General features: G+C 51.0%; 6 protein-coding genes across 6 annotated transcripts; 5 read left to right on the plus strand and 1 right to left on the minus strand.

The window, feature by feature from the left end:
- Positions 1-204: 204 nt before the first annotated feature.
- On the plus strand, positions 205-1,259 carry AA0111_g5867 (hypothetical protein; the record flags this gene model as incomplete). Its single annotated transcript, XM_028652026.1, has 3 exons — positions 205-259; positions 316-751; positions 803-1,259. 3 exons carry the CDS (start codon positions 205-207, stop codon positions 1,257-1,259), a joined length of 948 nt encoding a protein of 315 aa, XP_028506630.1.
- A 1,330-nt stretch (positions 1,260-2,589) lies between these two features.
- Positions 2,590-3,444, plus strand: AA0111_g5868 (hypothetical protein; the record flags this gene model as incomplete). The annotated part of the gene is made up of 5 exons (XM_028652027.1): positions 2,590-2,683; positions 2,736-2,891; positions 3,031-3,177; positions 3,230-3,345; positions 3,400-3,444. The coding sequence occupies 5 exons, from the start codon at positions 2,590-2,592 to the stop codon at positions 3,442-3,444; spliced, it is 558 nt and encodes a 185-aa protein (XP_028506629.1).
- Positions 3,445-4,329: 885 nt separating this feature from the next.
- Positions 4,330-4,620, plus strand: AA0111_g5869 (hypothetical protein; the record flags this gene model as incomplete). The annotated part of the gene is made up of 1 exon (XM_028652028.1): positions 4,330-4,620. One exon carries the CDS (start codon positions 4,330-4,332, stop codon positions 4,618-4,620), a length of 291 nt encoding a protein of 96 aa, XP_028506628.1.
- Positions 4,621-5,330: 710 nt separating this feature from the next.
- On the plus strand, positions 5,331-6,945 carry AA0111_g5870 (hypothetical protein; the record flags this gene model as incomplete). The annotated part of the gene is made up of 2 exons (XM_028652030.1): positions 5,331-6,029; positions 6,085-6,945. The coding sequence occupies 2 exons, from the start codon at positions 5,331-5,333 to the stop codon at positions 6,943-6,945; spliced, it is 1,560 nt and encodes a 519-aa protein (XP_028506473.1).
- A 778-nt stretch (positions 6,946-7,723) lies between these two features.
- On the minus strand, positions 7,724-9,840 carry AA0111_g5871 (hypothetical protein; the record flags this gene model as incomplete). Its single annotated transcript, XM_028652031.1, has 4 exons — positions 7,724-9,168; positions 9,305-9,317; positions 9,380-9,491; positions 9,656-9,840. The coding sequence occupies 4 exons, from the start codon at positions 9,838-9,840 to the stop codon at positions 7,724-7,726; spliced, it is 1,755 nt and encodes a 584-aa protein (XP_028506474.1).
- A 2,604-nt stretch (positions 9,841-12,444) lies between these two features.
- On the plus strand, positions 12,445-13,599 carry AA0111_g5872 (hypothetical protein; the record flags this gene model as incomplete). The annotated part of the gene is made up of 5 exons (XM_028652032.1): positions 12,445-12,463; positions 12,526-12,605; positions 12,670-13,261; positions 13,314-13,352; positions 13,406-13,599. The coding sequence occupies 5 exons, from the start codon at positions 12,445-12,447 to the stop codon at positions 13,597-13,599; spliced, it is 924 nt and encodes a 307-aa protein (XP_028506475.1).
- Between the last annotated feature and the right edge of the window lie 564 nt (positions 13,600-14,163).

Genomic DNA, 14,163 nt, shown 5'->3' on the forward strand with positions numbered 1-14,163 from the left:
GCTTTTTCCAGGGTCCAGATTGGTACGATCGTTCATTCATAGATTAGCGGCTCTTTCTCGACCCCTCTATTGACAAACGCCATAATATGCGACCGAAGATGGCGCGACTTGATTCTCCAACTAATACACTGCGGCTTTTACTGACTGCACATCTTGCGTGATAGCTTGTTGGCGTGCAACTCGAGTGATTTACATACAAGCAACATGCAGGCAACTTCAAGCGCGACTACGGAGCCGGCGGGTGTAAAGTCGAAGAAAGGTACAGCAGAAGTTTGGCTGGGCGCGTTTGGAGAGCAGATGCTAATGTCAGTGCAGTATGGACAACTCTTATTACCAACACAGCATATCTCACCGGCCTCCTCACACTCGACTATGCGCTCAAGAAGCACGGCTCGAAGTACCCCCTCATCGCTCTCTACACGGACACCTTTCCTGAAGAAGGCCACAAGGCGCTTGATGAGCGCGGCATACCAAAGCAGCATGTTAAGTACTTGCTACCAAAGGTGTCAAAAGACTTCAGCAACGACCCGCGATTCTACGATTGCTGGAGCAAGTTGACGCCCTTCTCGCTGGAGGAGTATGACAGGGTGGTGCAGCTAGACAGCGACATGTTGGTGCTGAAGAATATGGATGAGCTGATGGACTTGGAGTTGGATGCACCGAGTATGGGTGGCAAGGGCGACAGGGTGTTTGCCGCAAGCCATGCCTGCGTGTGCAATCCGCTCAAGAAGCCACATTACCCCAAGGACTGGTATGTCTCTCCAACCAACACATGCACGCGACACTACTGACGCAGTTTCAGGATCCCCGAGAACTGCGCGTTTACATCCCAACACTCCAACCCCGATGCTGCCCAGAAAACTGGCGCGCCCTCAACAGCCGGTCTGCGTATGCCCAACGGCGGCCTCCAAGTCGTAAATCCCTCACTCGCTACCTACAACTTGATCCTCGAGCAGCTCTCCAACGAGACATCGGGAAACTACGATTTCGCCGACCAATCGCTGCTTGGCGACCTGTTCAACGGCCGATGGGTCGCGCTACCCTATACCTACAATGCGCTGAAGACGTTGCGGTCAAAAGGTGTGCATGATGCGATCTGGAGGGACGAAGAGGTCAAGAATGTGCACTACATCTTAAGTCCGAAGCCGTGGGATGAGGAGGCAGGGAAGTGTAGTCAGGAGATACATGAGTGGTGGTGGACGGTCAACAATGAGAGGCGGCAGGCAGAGAAGAGCAGGGGTATCGATGATGGATTTTAGAGGTTTTCACAATATGATGGGGTTGTTGCATGCATCAATTGGGCGTAGACAGCTGTAGAGTAGTAGAGGTACACGTAGAGATAGCTGAGTGGAGACTATAACCCACGAAAAAATAAATATTGAGTAGTCCAAGGGAAGATGGTGTATTCCACAAATAGGACTAAACAGCTTAGGTATCATCTGAGACTTGCCATCACCTTCCTTTTCAGTAGTACCGTTCTTTCCGGCTGAGCGTAGTGCTTTTCGTATTTCCTTTGGGCTTGGCGTCAGGGTTCGTCCCCGATTCAGTAATCCCTCAGGCTCGGTTGATATGCTTCTTTGGACCCTTCTCCCGCACGTGTAACACGTCATGATTTTTGGTATCAAATTTGCGTCGACTCTGTACATGTCTTGTAGCCGAAGATTGGGACGCGGGCCGACATCAAACGGGGTTCAGTAATGCTTGGGCAATTGTGTGGAACACGACGGAAGATGTGCATGGCAGGCCATGACGATGTGAGGGACAAGTGGTAGCAGGTAGGAAACTTGGCATATCGGGTTACTTCGCCCGACTATTCAGGCCTTGACGATATTGACTCGGTTACTGAAGAGACTAAAGGCCGGTGCAGGCAATGTGCATGGCGAACGACTGCAATGTTGGACGCAAACGGCGAGGACCCCACGGCTTCATCAGTCTCAGGAGTAGCGCCGCGTACCTGCATGGCTGCGTGTACCGGCATTTTGCGATTCGAACGGCGGCGGCAAAGTCACACCGCATGGAGCCCTGGAGGAAACTATATGTCTAGCTGCAGATTTCCTGCAGCTTGCACGCATGCCGACGCAGCGAGTAAGGCATGCGGAGTCCCTTTGCTTCATCTAACCCAAGATTCGCAATCAAAGGCTGTAGATGTGCCGCCCCTTTTCCGTCTGGCAAAACCAGGAGAGGTGGTGGTGTGGTTGGCGTGTAGGATGAACCCGTCACGATCGAGCCGTTGGGCGCGCACAGACATTTTTGTACTGGGATCTGCAACGCGCCTGCTGCGGTTTCACTCCTGAGCAGCTTGAAACCTCATTTCAAGAACAACGCCAGCGCCCACGCGAGACCCTGACCCGAGTCGCTACTGATATTCTCCTTGCCGTCCTTGCACATCTTGACATTCTTCTCCCACAAACCTCACCAGCCTCACCTCACCTCACCTCCATCACACGGCCGACTCCTATCATCCGCACCTAATCGCGCACTAGCTACAGCTCGCTATCGCCGACGTACCGCCTACTCTCTCCACGACGACCCGCAAGTGTTGGAACCTTAGACGCCCATCCCAGCAAAGTATAGCGAATAGCCGACATCATGGGAGCCTCGATATCCAAGATGATGGCCAAGGTCTTCGGATCCAAGGAGATGCGCCTGTTGATGCTGGGTCTCGACGCCGCTGGAAAGACCAGTATGCTGCCACCGTTACGTGCCATCGCACCCATCATCGCTAACTCGCACAGCTATCCTATACAAGCTCAAGCTCGACCAAGACGTAACCACCATCCCCACCGTCGGCTTCAACGTCGAGACCGTCACATACAAGAACACCAAGTTCAACGTATGGGATGTCGGTGGCCAGGACAAGATCCGTCCGCTATGGAGACACTACTTCTCTGGTATGTTGGCGCGTGGGGGCACCGTTCCGGGTAGGCGAGTTGACATGTGTGCACGCGACTGCACCGCGCATGGCCTCCCTGCCTTATCCGACCCTCTACCGTGTCTTCAGATCGATCCGTGTGCTGACTGCGACCACAGGTACCCAGGGTCTCATCTTCGTCATCGACTCCAATGACCGCGCCCGTATCGACGAGGCCAAGACGGAACTCACAAGGATTATCCAAGATAGAGAAATGAAGGATGCGCTGCTGTTGGTATTCGCGAACAAGCAGGATCTCAGCGGAGGTGCGTACATACCACAGTCAGCCAACGAGGACATTGCGCTAACTTCCCACAGCTATGCGACCAAAGGAAGTCTCAGACCGTCTGCAATTAGACAAGATCGCCAAAGACCACGTATGGAAGGTCGAGCCCAGCTGCGCGACAACAGGAGAGGGTATCTTCGAGGGACTGGTACGTTTGAATCTCCTCAAAGCCACGTGAGCTTCATCAACTAACATTCACCAGGCCTGGCTTTCCAACAACGTCAAGCTACCACCAGGCGCCAAGTAGTACTAGACGCCTACCCCCGCTTGCGTTTCTCCTGCTCACTCCCATACCTGAACGACTTGCATGCACTCCACACACTACCTGCTCTGGCTCTTCCTGCATATACCCGGTTTTCCCATCTATACAACTTAATGTCACTTTTATCGCCTTGTAATCTTCTAATTTCTGGACCATTCCGACGAGTGGTCTCTTTGGAGACATCTTTTTGGTCTTGTACAACATGGATTGTACACATTGTAGATCTTTCTATCCGAAGCTGGGGGTGGGCTGGCTAGCGATCTGTTTATAGCGCAAGCGAACTGAACTGATTCCTCCATGTTGTGAGATTCTGAAATCGTGGGCCGTTCTGCGGCGCTAATTCTCTAGTGTCAACTGCTTCTCTTGCTTCCAACCTGTTGTGGAGTCTCATTATACTGGACTTGCAATAACTCCTTATTCATCTCACGTAGTTTCTCACACGCCATGTTGCCAAGCGATCTCTCAACGCCAAGGTGAGTTACGCTCCCAAACGGGGGGATGTCCATTGCTGGGCCATCACTAATTGTAAGATTGCGAAGTGAATCGATTTACTGGCCTCAAGCACCAGCTTGCTAGGTTTACGTCACGATGATACACCACAACTTAGGTAGGAGTGTTCATTGTTGTTCAAAAGTTGTGGCCCAAACATGATTGTGTCAGCTTGTTCTACAGTATGAGCAACCAACGAGTCGCCAGACAATGTGTATATGAGGCTGTCGCAGACCACTGTTGACTGAGACACCAGCGAGCATAACTGAGACTCTACCTGACTACTCAAAACAGGGACACAGTCTCAAGACTTCGCAACACTTCCTTCTGATACCCTTCTTCATTTACAATTCTTCATGCTACTTTGTCAACACCGCAACCATGTTTGAGATTCCGAACATGAGTCTGGACACAGCACGAGACGAACTCGGCGCTGATTTCGCACGCAGGATCGACGTCGACTTCAAGCATTCCAAATGCATCTGGTGCAAAGCAGGCGGAACCAAAACGAAGAAGAATAACCATTCCCTAATGGACTGTCCTACTACAAAGCCTGCGGAGAACGACCAAACTTCGCTCTCAAATGAGATCTTCAATGCTGGTGAGGGTGAGGGAGATGCTGCAATTGCATGTATTCATAAAAAAACAGCTTTCTATGTATCCTCAAGATGACAACGCGACGAATTTCTCGATTGGATTCCCGCAGCCACAAATGTCAAACTACACTGTTTCTGTTAAAACTGCACCCGCTCCTCCTTCGGCTTCTTCTGGTCCTTCGTCCACTCCTATCACTCCTGTCCCGAGCCCTCAGCCGCCTGGTGGTCCCACAATTCAGGGCATGTTATCTAGTGTTGTTTTGGTAAGGCATGTAGCGAGCAAATCTTTTTGTGGGAACACAAGGATGTCTATGGCAATATCATTGCGGGTCAATCAGTTCAACCTACAGTCCAAGAATACCAGCAGAGACGTAACTTAGACCCTCAATCTTCCAGAACATTACTAACGTATGTCACAGAGTATGCTCGAGTGTTGCAACATCCTGGCTTGCCTGCGGTTAATGTTGGTACCGCTGGTAGACCTACATGGTTCGCCCCTGAACATCTACGTATCCTTCCACATCGGATATATGCGAAGATCATTCCTGACTTTGTTGCAAACGATTTCCACCGAAACGCATGCCGAGAACCCCGGGAGATAAGATCTCGAATCGAACAAGAAGGACTCCGACACATCCCGATAACTACAACTGGCCAGCTAGTATAATGATCTATTTTTACCGTGACTTGTATACACTAACAGATGTCTAGGAAAACTGCCATCCGATAAGCCTCGATTCTAGAATGCTCCAGATACCATTCGTTCATCTCAACCCTGCCACAATTATGTACTCGTCGACAACTGTTACCAAGACCGTTAACGAAAACACTGGAAGATGGGATCTCAAAGAGACCCAATTCTTCAGAGGCAATGCCAAATCCCTGGAATGGCTCTTGATCACTGGACAAGGTGTCGACCGAAATGGTGAGTCAGTGAGGGCGTTGACCCGTAACTTCGATCGAAAAGTGAGAGAGACTGGTGTTTCACGAACCTCTGAAAGGGCCGATGAGGTACTATCTTTATCAGATGACACCGAATCCACCCTAAAAATGATGCTCGAAAGTCACCTGGGAAAAAATCGAGAAGATGTACCCGACATCGTGGTATTATTCCTGAAGACGAAGGATCAGCATCTTTATTCCAGCTTCAAGTTTCTTACAGATACTTTCTTTATCTTGCAGTCGATCTGCGTCACTGAAGATAAGATGAGACCAAAGAATCTCAATTGGAGCAACGACTCTGCCCCCGGACAATACATGGCCAATGTTGCTATGAAAGCGAATCTGAAGATGGCTGGAATCAATCACTCAGCGCAAGGCGTGGAAGAGCAGCTGAAAAACACCATTGTAATTGGTGCAGACGTCACTCATCCAGGAAGCGGAGCGTTACAGGGTACGCCTTCGATCGCGGCTATTGTCAGCTCTCTGGAGGCCAATGGCGGAAGGTTTCGCGGCAACATGCGGTTGCAAAGTGCGAAACAAGAGGTAAGTTCAACGAAACATAAATCCAAAGCTTCTCTGCTAGCTGCTGATTAAACAGATCATCCCTTGTCTCGGGGACATGCTGATTGAAGGGTTATCAGAGTGGTGTCAACTCCACCGGCGCTTCCCCGAGAATGTCCTCTATTATAGAGACGGTGTGAGCGATGCTCAGTACGACGAAGTTATCACCAAAGAGCTCTCAACTACCAAGAATGCGTTCATCGGAGTAGCCAAACAGTTCAAGAAGCATGTTCCCGAATTCAAGACAACTGCGGTCATCGTCACCAAGCGGCACAATACTCGTTTCTTCCCCCGTCAAAAAGATGACGAGATGCGTGGAAACGGCAACTGTAAACCTGGACTTCTTGTGGAAAGCCCCATAACGTCACCATACTACACAGACTTCTATCTTCAATCCCACAAGGCCATCAAGGGGACTGCGCGATCGTCCCACTACTTCGTTTTACATAATGAAATGGGCATCGAGATATCTCATCTGGAGGACCTTACCCACAACCTATGCCATACATACGTCCGGGCTACCACAGGCGTGTCTTACGCATCTCCTGCTTATTATGCGGATAGACTTGTGGAGCGGGGTCGCTGCTACTTGCGCGAATGGTTCAACCCCAGCAACACTAAACGCAACGCCTACGAGACCTATCGCCAGCAGGTCGAAGCTGATGTAGAAGCTCGACGCAATCGTCCTCAGCGCACTGGAAACCACAAGAAGACGCCAGCAGAGATACAAGAAGACAAGGCCGATGGGGAACAGGTTTTGCAGCAAATGAGAGACTACATCTGGCCAGTCGTTGAAACTAGATGGAACACGCCCATCCATAACCTCGCTAATTCAGGCTTCAGACCGAACTCCAAGGCTAAGTATGACCATCTCAAGGGGACTATGTACTGGATGTAGGTCCGAAACAGCAACGGGTGAGATGCGTTTGCTGGTGGATTACGAAAACTGCTGATTCACAGCTGCCGACCATTCTTCTTCGTTATCGCTTCTTTTGTAGATTTCCCTTATCTCCTTACGATCTGTGACTGCGTCGCATCTGTCTCGTCTGCCTCTTGTTAGTCGTTGTTGCTTTCTGTTTGCTCTAGTCCTTTTGGTCTTCCTGCTGCGCACTGTATGCACCGTTCGTATCATAGACCTTGCTTTCGGCCTATAGAGTTCCTTAACTAGTAAATTCTCCAACACGCGCTTTCGTTGCAACTATGACACTTCAGTAATGACTTAACTTAGTCGTGGAAGGGGGTTTCTGTTAAAGCTTAGTGTCAAGACATGGCATCAACACTGCACGTGTGCACCAAGATGGCTGACCATGCTATGGTGGTTAGGGATGCATTTTGTGCGCCACACCCAACTTGACTGCAAATACTGGACGCTGAAGAAGCACAACACGGAAGAACAAGAGCTGAAGAATGATATGGCTTCTATTTCAGAAGGTTGCTTGACCTTGCGGAAGCTTGACAAAAGATACTGACTTGTTGACATGCAACACTAGACAGCTTTACCCCCAAACACCTTTGCCATTATGATAGGCTCTTTCCCTAATCTAGACCATGTCAATACAAACGCCGTGGCGCTGAAATGCAATGGAGATAAAAGAACCAGAAACCGATATTGCGCCAACCCGTCATCAACTGCGTTAGAAATGTGTGCGGCCATTCGCTACACCAAGGTACTCTGATCATCTCCATTGACCCTGGCTCAGCTTGAGCAGGCCCTCTACACATCCCGCCTCTTCTGCAGAGTTTATACTTGAACGACCACTCGCATCGTCACCGTGCATAAACTGCCGCAGTTCATCGTCTTGCTCTGGGTCGACGACACCCTTACCGCCTTTTTGCTTGTCCTTGGCTAGCATTGCACCGATACTTGAGGTCTGTGACATCAGGTCTGTGTTCTCTCCCAGTATCCGACGAGCTGCACGGGAAGCAGGAGGTGTAGTGGCGACCTGGCGATCGCGTCGCACAGACTTGGGCGCGTCAGGCTCCCAGTTCTCCTTGTCGCTTTCTGTTTGTGGGAACTCGTCCGACTCAGTGCTCTCGCCATCCTTCTTGTAATCGGCATAGTCGTTATTAGAAAAGCGGCCATTGATGGTCGAAGCGCGTTGCATAGCACCACGGGACTTTTTAACGAGTGGGCTGCCCTGCACTTTGTGTGAGCTGTGACGTGCCATCAAGGGGCTACTGTTTTGGCGAGCTTGGTTCTGTGCTAATATTCTTCGGTTCGCGCGTAGTATGCCAATCGCGTCAGCCGCACTGCCACTCTCTTCTTGCTCCGCACGTGTTATCAAGCTGGTTGTTGACCGACTCTCTGGGTCACACCAGAACTCCCACGCGCGCGAGTCTCGACTCCTTCCTATGTTCGATGCTGTCCTAGGTACCTTTGGGCTTGGCTCACCTCGGGCAGCAGCGGCTAGGCGATCGTTCAGTCCAGCTGCGCTGTAGCTCCGTCGCAGGCCAGCAGCAGCACGAGAGAAGGAAGAAGGCGTCTTCTTTGATTTAGGGGGTGATGGGGTTTTGTCAAGATCGGTGACGATGCGTGCTGTGCCGTCCTCATTGGTTGATATTCGTACAAAGGAATGCTTGCGCTTTAGTGGTCGGGAAGGGGTCTTTGTCGCATTGTCGGGCGACACAGAAGGCTGCGGAGGGTTCGGAAAGGTGATGACTTCGGGCGTGTAGTCTTCGAGATATCGGACGAATGACGCGCTGCGACGGTTGGATATCCATGATGTGCGTTGTTGTGCGGTGCCCTGTGAGGATGGTGCAGTCTGTTGCGAGTTGCTTACTTCAGCAGATGCATTTTCTGTACTTTGGGCTTCGGTCGATGGTTCTACGACTGCTTCATTGGAGCTTCCTGGATCGAGCGCGGAAATGGCAGTGTCGATGGTGCGCGGTTCTGGGATGGTTTCGTCTGAAGTAAGTTCTGGTGTTGCAGGCTGCTCTGGTGGGTCGGACTTGGGGCACTCGTCCGACTCTTTCGGCTCCGGCGCGTTATCGATATTGTGCGCTATGGCTACCGTCTCGTCCTCGGTGAGCGGGTCCGACATGGTGGAAGAAGAAGACATCAGCGATGCCGTGGAAGATGGTTCGAGGGGCCGTGAGCGACGGCGGTCGTTTTGGCGTTTATCTAAAGCAGAGCGTGATCAGAACGTGTTTCGAAAATCATGCGTCCATTAAGCCACACGCGACATATCGGCGCGATCCAATAGAAGGCGGATGAAAAGCAAGCAGCAGCGACGCGTAGAGCAGACGGTAGTACTTACTTTGAAACCAAATCTAGGACGCGATGTTAGCAGGGGCGCGCACACTCGTGACGTGGAGCAATATTGGCGCCTTACCTGAACTTCCTTCTCGCCAAGCGCGACTTTTCGGACAATTTCGAGACGTGCCGCCTTGTCTGGCTTCGGATTCCTGAGGTATTCGGATTTTAGGACGTCCTCGTCTTCCTTGCTGCAAGATGTCGTGGTCAGCGCTGATGGGGTGTTGGAGTGTCGCTTGCCCGCGGGGTAGGCCGAAGTAGTTCCCGATGGTAGGTTGAGCACGAACCAACGCGTTGAACATGGGTCGACACGGATGCGATGGAAGGGCAGAACTTGAATGAGATAGAAGCATACCTGGTGCGTCTTCTCTTCTGGCGAGCAAGAGCCTTGTTGTCAACATCCGGTGGCATGTGGTTCGCGACGGTTTCCTGCGAATGCACAAGAAAGGCCAATTGACCACTAAAACTGGCGCGTCTAGCAGTGGGAAGACGCGATGACGCAGGTGACGAGAACGATGGCAGGGGCGATGAGGCGGACATGATGAGATGACAACAACGAATGTCGGGAATTGAACTTGGTGATATTAAAGAAGGTCTACCATGCGAATGAATATTATAGTAGGAAGCACAACGCGTTCAATATGGTGGCAGGAAAGTAGTGTGCGAGGCGCGTCTTCAGTCGCGTACGTATCAGATTGGTCCGAGCCGGGCGCTTGCCTATGTCGTGCATACCACTTGCCTGAACTCGTCGTCTGTGCACACAATCACACCAGCCTCATATCTGCCTTTATCCATACTGCAGATCGTCACGTATGCACGAGCATGCTGAGGCTGAAGAAACAACACGCTCAATTATGTCCAATCCAAGCGCATCTCATCCGGACGCGTGCATCCTCTGAGCGGGTTCGTCTTTCTCATGGTTCATCGGCGCGCCTTGCGCAGAACTACGCGAATGCGGGACGACAATTATGAAATTTTGCTTTTCCAGTCTTCTCAGCCCTATTTTAGAGCGCGCCCGAGGATCGCGTATGGGCACGATCAGTTACACAGCATAGTCCTCCTGCTGTTGCATCCGTATGCTGTAGATTGTGGTCCCTCTTCGGAGGTCGTCTACTCCTACGCGAGATGCACACGTGAACGAGACGTGATGAGATGAATTGCTCTATTTGCAAGCGCGTTTGGCCGAGGCAGCTAGTGCTCAAAAAGAACGCGGTGAAACACGTCGGCACGTGACGTGCTAACACTTGTGATCGTGCCCGCGAAACACGAGTCAAACACCTCACGATTCCAGTCACATCGACGCTCCACACAAATTCTCTATCATCGGGAACCTCCGATGCCATCTACGCATCATTGCGGTTACGATCTAGGCAGCGACACGCTATCCAACAATTATCTAGGTCCGGCCTGCAGTCTAACGACCTTGGCGACAACCCTCACCGTAAGATGCACTGTACAATACTAAACTGCCGTTCCATCTCTATTCCCGCAGATGCACGTACTCCCTTGTCCTTCTTAGCATCTGACCTTCTGCATACACTTCTGTCTAATCCCACGCTCATTGTTCGATTTTCCTGTTACCCCACCTCCACCGGTGAAGATGTCGATACAAGGCAGAAGGTTTTAGTGTAAGAGTCGGCGTTATCCGTAACTTAGACACAATTCTCTTGCGTAAAGACTTATCGGCCCCTTTCTGCCTTGAACAATACATGCCAACGATGTCTGCACCTAGGGCGATGAGTAAACTGCTTCGCTCGGACCGAAGTCGACAGAAAGCATTCGTCAGACAGCTTACTATCATACATCCACGTGATGTGTATGGCACTTCTGGAGATCCAATGCTCGCGCCTTTAGCGATGAAGATTTAACCTGGTTCCTGTGGCGTTATGCAACCATTGAGCCTCACCGGTTTTGGCCCCATTTCCCTATCTCGGCAACTCCCCGCTGCCTCCTGGCCCTCTTCTACAATGAACGATTGGTGGAGGCTTCCCCTACCTAGATTCTAGCCACCAACGGTTTGTCGGTCTGGATGGCCTTGTAGAGCAACACTACCCAGCCGCTAGATTCTCATTCGTGTAGCCGAGCTACTACACCGAGGACCTCGCACGAGGCCTTCACAACCGAGAAACTGCAGTTTGGCTAGAGATACGGTCGCATCGTTGTGTAGGGCTAGCCCTACGGGCCCACTTTCATAGGTAGATTCCGCTTCCGCTGCAACAATTCCGGGACTTTGGATTCCTTCGTACGATACGATCCGTCTCTCAACTACTGGGACGTGGGTCATGACTGAACGTTAAGCTAGGACCTCAATTGGCTGGGGCTCACTTCCTAGTTGCATGATCGCAGGACATCATTACGCACGGTCTCAATGCCTGTCTGGCTTTCATTCGTCGAGGCCAGAGCTTTCTTTCATCGATTTCATCTCTGATCCTTTGGCGAGACGCAGAGCTTAGGCCTCTATTCCTCTCTTTCCGGCATTTGTCCCACGTCCGTAACAAGTGTGCCATCTCTTCCACTGTATCACATGTTCAGCCACGAGCCATGAAACGTTCATACACACCAGACCAGCGAATCGGCCCCTTTATATCGGCTGGCGACCAGCGTTCTAGCGGAAGAGGCGTTGGAAATAGGCAACTGGTCCTAAGAGGCTAAGAATTCCGCCCTCAGCCCTTCACCATATCTCGCCACGCCTACCTCCGAACATCCTTGAACGTTACAGAAGACGGTGGCAGTCGTTCTCCCACCATGTTAGCACTAGACTGGGCTTGAGGAGATTCCTTGACACAACAGGCTTTCCGTCTGTTACTTTACGCTCCAAAACATGTTCATTGGTAACGTCACTTCCACATACGTCTACCTTGTAAGCGATGTCCCAATGAACGCCGCTTTTCAGCATTATTGGAACATTTCAGGCCGGCTGCTATGATCTGTGCGTCTCATTCACCGTCTTCACTGTTCCAGTGCCACCCTTGTGAGTCACGGGCCTCTATATCATAACAATGAGGGTGTTGATGGGCACAATATTGAAGCCCGACTTACGTCTGAGCTCTGTGGGACAGAAGTTACAGAGTTGAAGTCATAAGTCCACATCCCCCAAAATATTCATTCGACTGAACAAAGATTGGGGAAGCAATGTCCAGCAATATGCGCGTCGCAATAGCAGGTAAGGCATCCGTTCGAAAAGCAAGAACACCACTCGTGCAGACATCCTTCTTACGTTTGCAGGTACCTCTGGCCTAGCACTCTTGATCGCCCAGGAGATCAATAACTCGACGAGCCACCAGCTGGTTATCCTATCACGGACTGTAAGTGCCTCAGGGAATGATACACTATATTTTGACTACAAGGAGCCGCACTGATACTCATCAGCATCAAACAAGCCTCATAGCGTCCGGCTATAACTGTCAAGCTGTGGATTACAATAACCCCGCTTCGCTACAACACGCGTTAATGGGCGTCGACACAGTCATCTCAACTGTCATGGGCAATCCACAGCTCCGCCTCATAGAAGCGGCTGTACAGTGCAGGGTACGCCGCTTTGCACCTGCAGAATTTGAAGGCCAGCCAGGTTTGCGAGGCCAGAATGCGTTGCTCGATCGGGGACGCAACTCAGCTTTGGCTTTGTTGCATCATTATCGCAGCCATATGCAGTATACGGTTTTCGTTTGTGGCATACTATACGAGCGCTTCTCTGTGAATGGGATGATATCTCATCGCCTCGGGGTCAACAGCGGGTATGGTAACGAGGGGGAGTTCATTGCCGACCCCCGGCAGATGACTTCCATGGCGCCAATTTACGACGCAGCCAACAATCTCTCATCGATATGCTTAACCTCTGCGTACGATGTGGCACAATTCGTGGTTCGTGCCCTCGATATGCCTACATGGCCTTCTGAGATGAGCATGTGTGGTGAGCGCATGACTGTTCATGCTTTGGTCGAAACCATCAGGGCGTGTAGAAGTAAGTATAGTCCATCCTTGCCCGAAGAGACGGTTTGCTAAGATATTGTTAGACAGACCCTGGGTTAGCATCGATTACCAAGCCCCCGCGAGTAAGTAAACAGCCTTGTACAGACGCACACTCAGATGCTGACGGACGACATAGACCTTGAGTACCAGATGACAATGGCTCAATTGGGAGGAGACACCGCTGGACAAAGGCGGCTCGCACCACTCCTTGCGACAGCAGAGGGGCGCTACGATTTCGTGGTGCCCGCCTATCTCAACGCTGTTTACCCAGACATTCAAGTAACTCGCTTCCAGGACTGGTTTCTGCGTAACTGGGCCTCGATCCCATAAGCAGCGACCGTTACCAGGGCCTTCCTGACGTTCGACAATACTTCCAAGCCGAAGAATACCCGCACAACCCTGAACATCCTTGAAACTCGGGCAGGCCGTTGATCCTTGGAAATTCAACAACTTAAGATGGGGCTCCAAACTTCACTCTCCTCACTTCTCTTCTACTCTACTTTCATTCTCGAGCCTGTTTGGTTTATGAATTTGAGGCTTTTCATTGGATCGAAATCTCCGTGTTGCGCTTAAGCTATGGTTGTGTTGACAATGGGTCTCTGTCTGCAATTGCGATATATAATCACTTTAATCCTTCCAAGGTTGCCGATTGATGTCGTCGTCGTCGTTCATTACAAGGGTTGTGAAGTTCTGACCAAGGTTGGTGTCGCTTAGGCCTGAGACACTACAGTATCCGTGCACTCAATGCCCGCCGTCGGTCAATGCCCGCCACCCCACCACAATAACAAACCTTCAACGCGTCACAACTCCACCAATATAGATCCGATTCAAGAAGCGATTGAAGAAATCGAATCGCGCGAGCCAGGAGATCATTTTACGTATACAGAAGTTGCG

The sequence above is a fragment of the Alternaria arborescens genome (genome assembly GCF_004154835.1).
Source record: "Alternaria arborescens strain FERA 675 chromosome Unknown contig_12, whole genome shotgun sequence".
Lineage (NCBI taxonomy): Eukaryota > Fungi > Ascomycota > Dothideomycetes > Pleosporales > Pleosporaceae > Alternaria > Alternaria arborescens.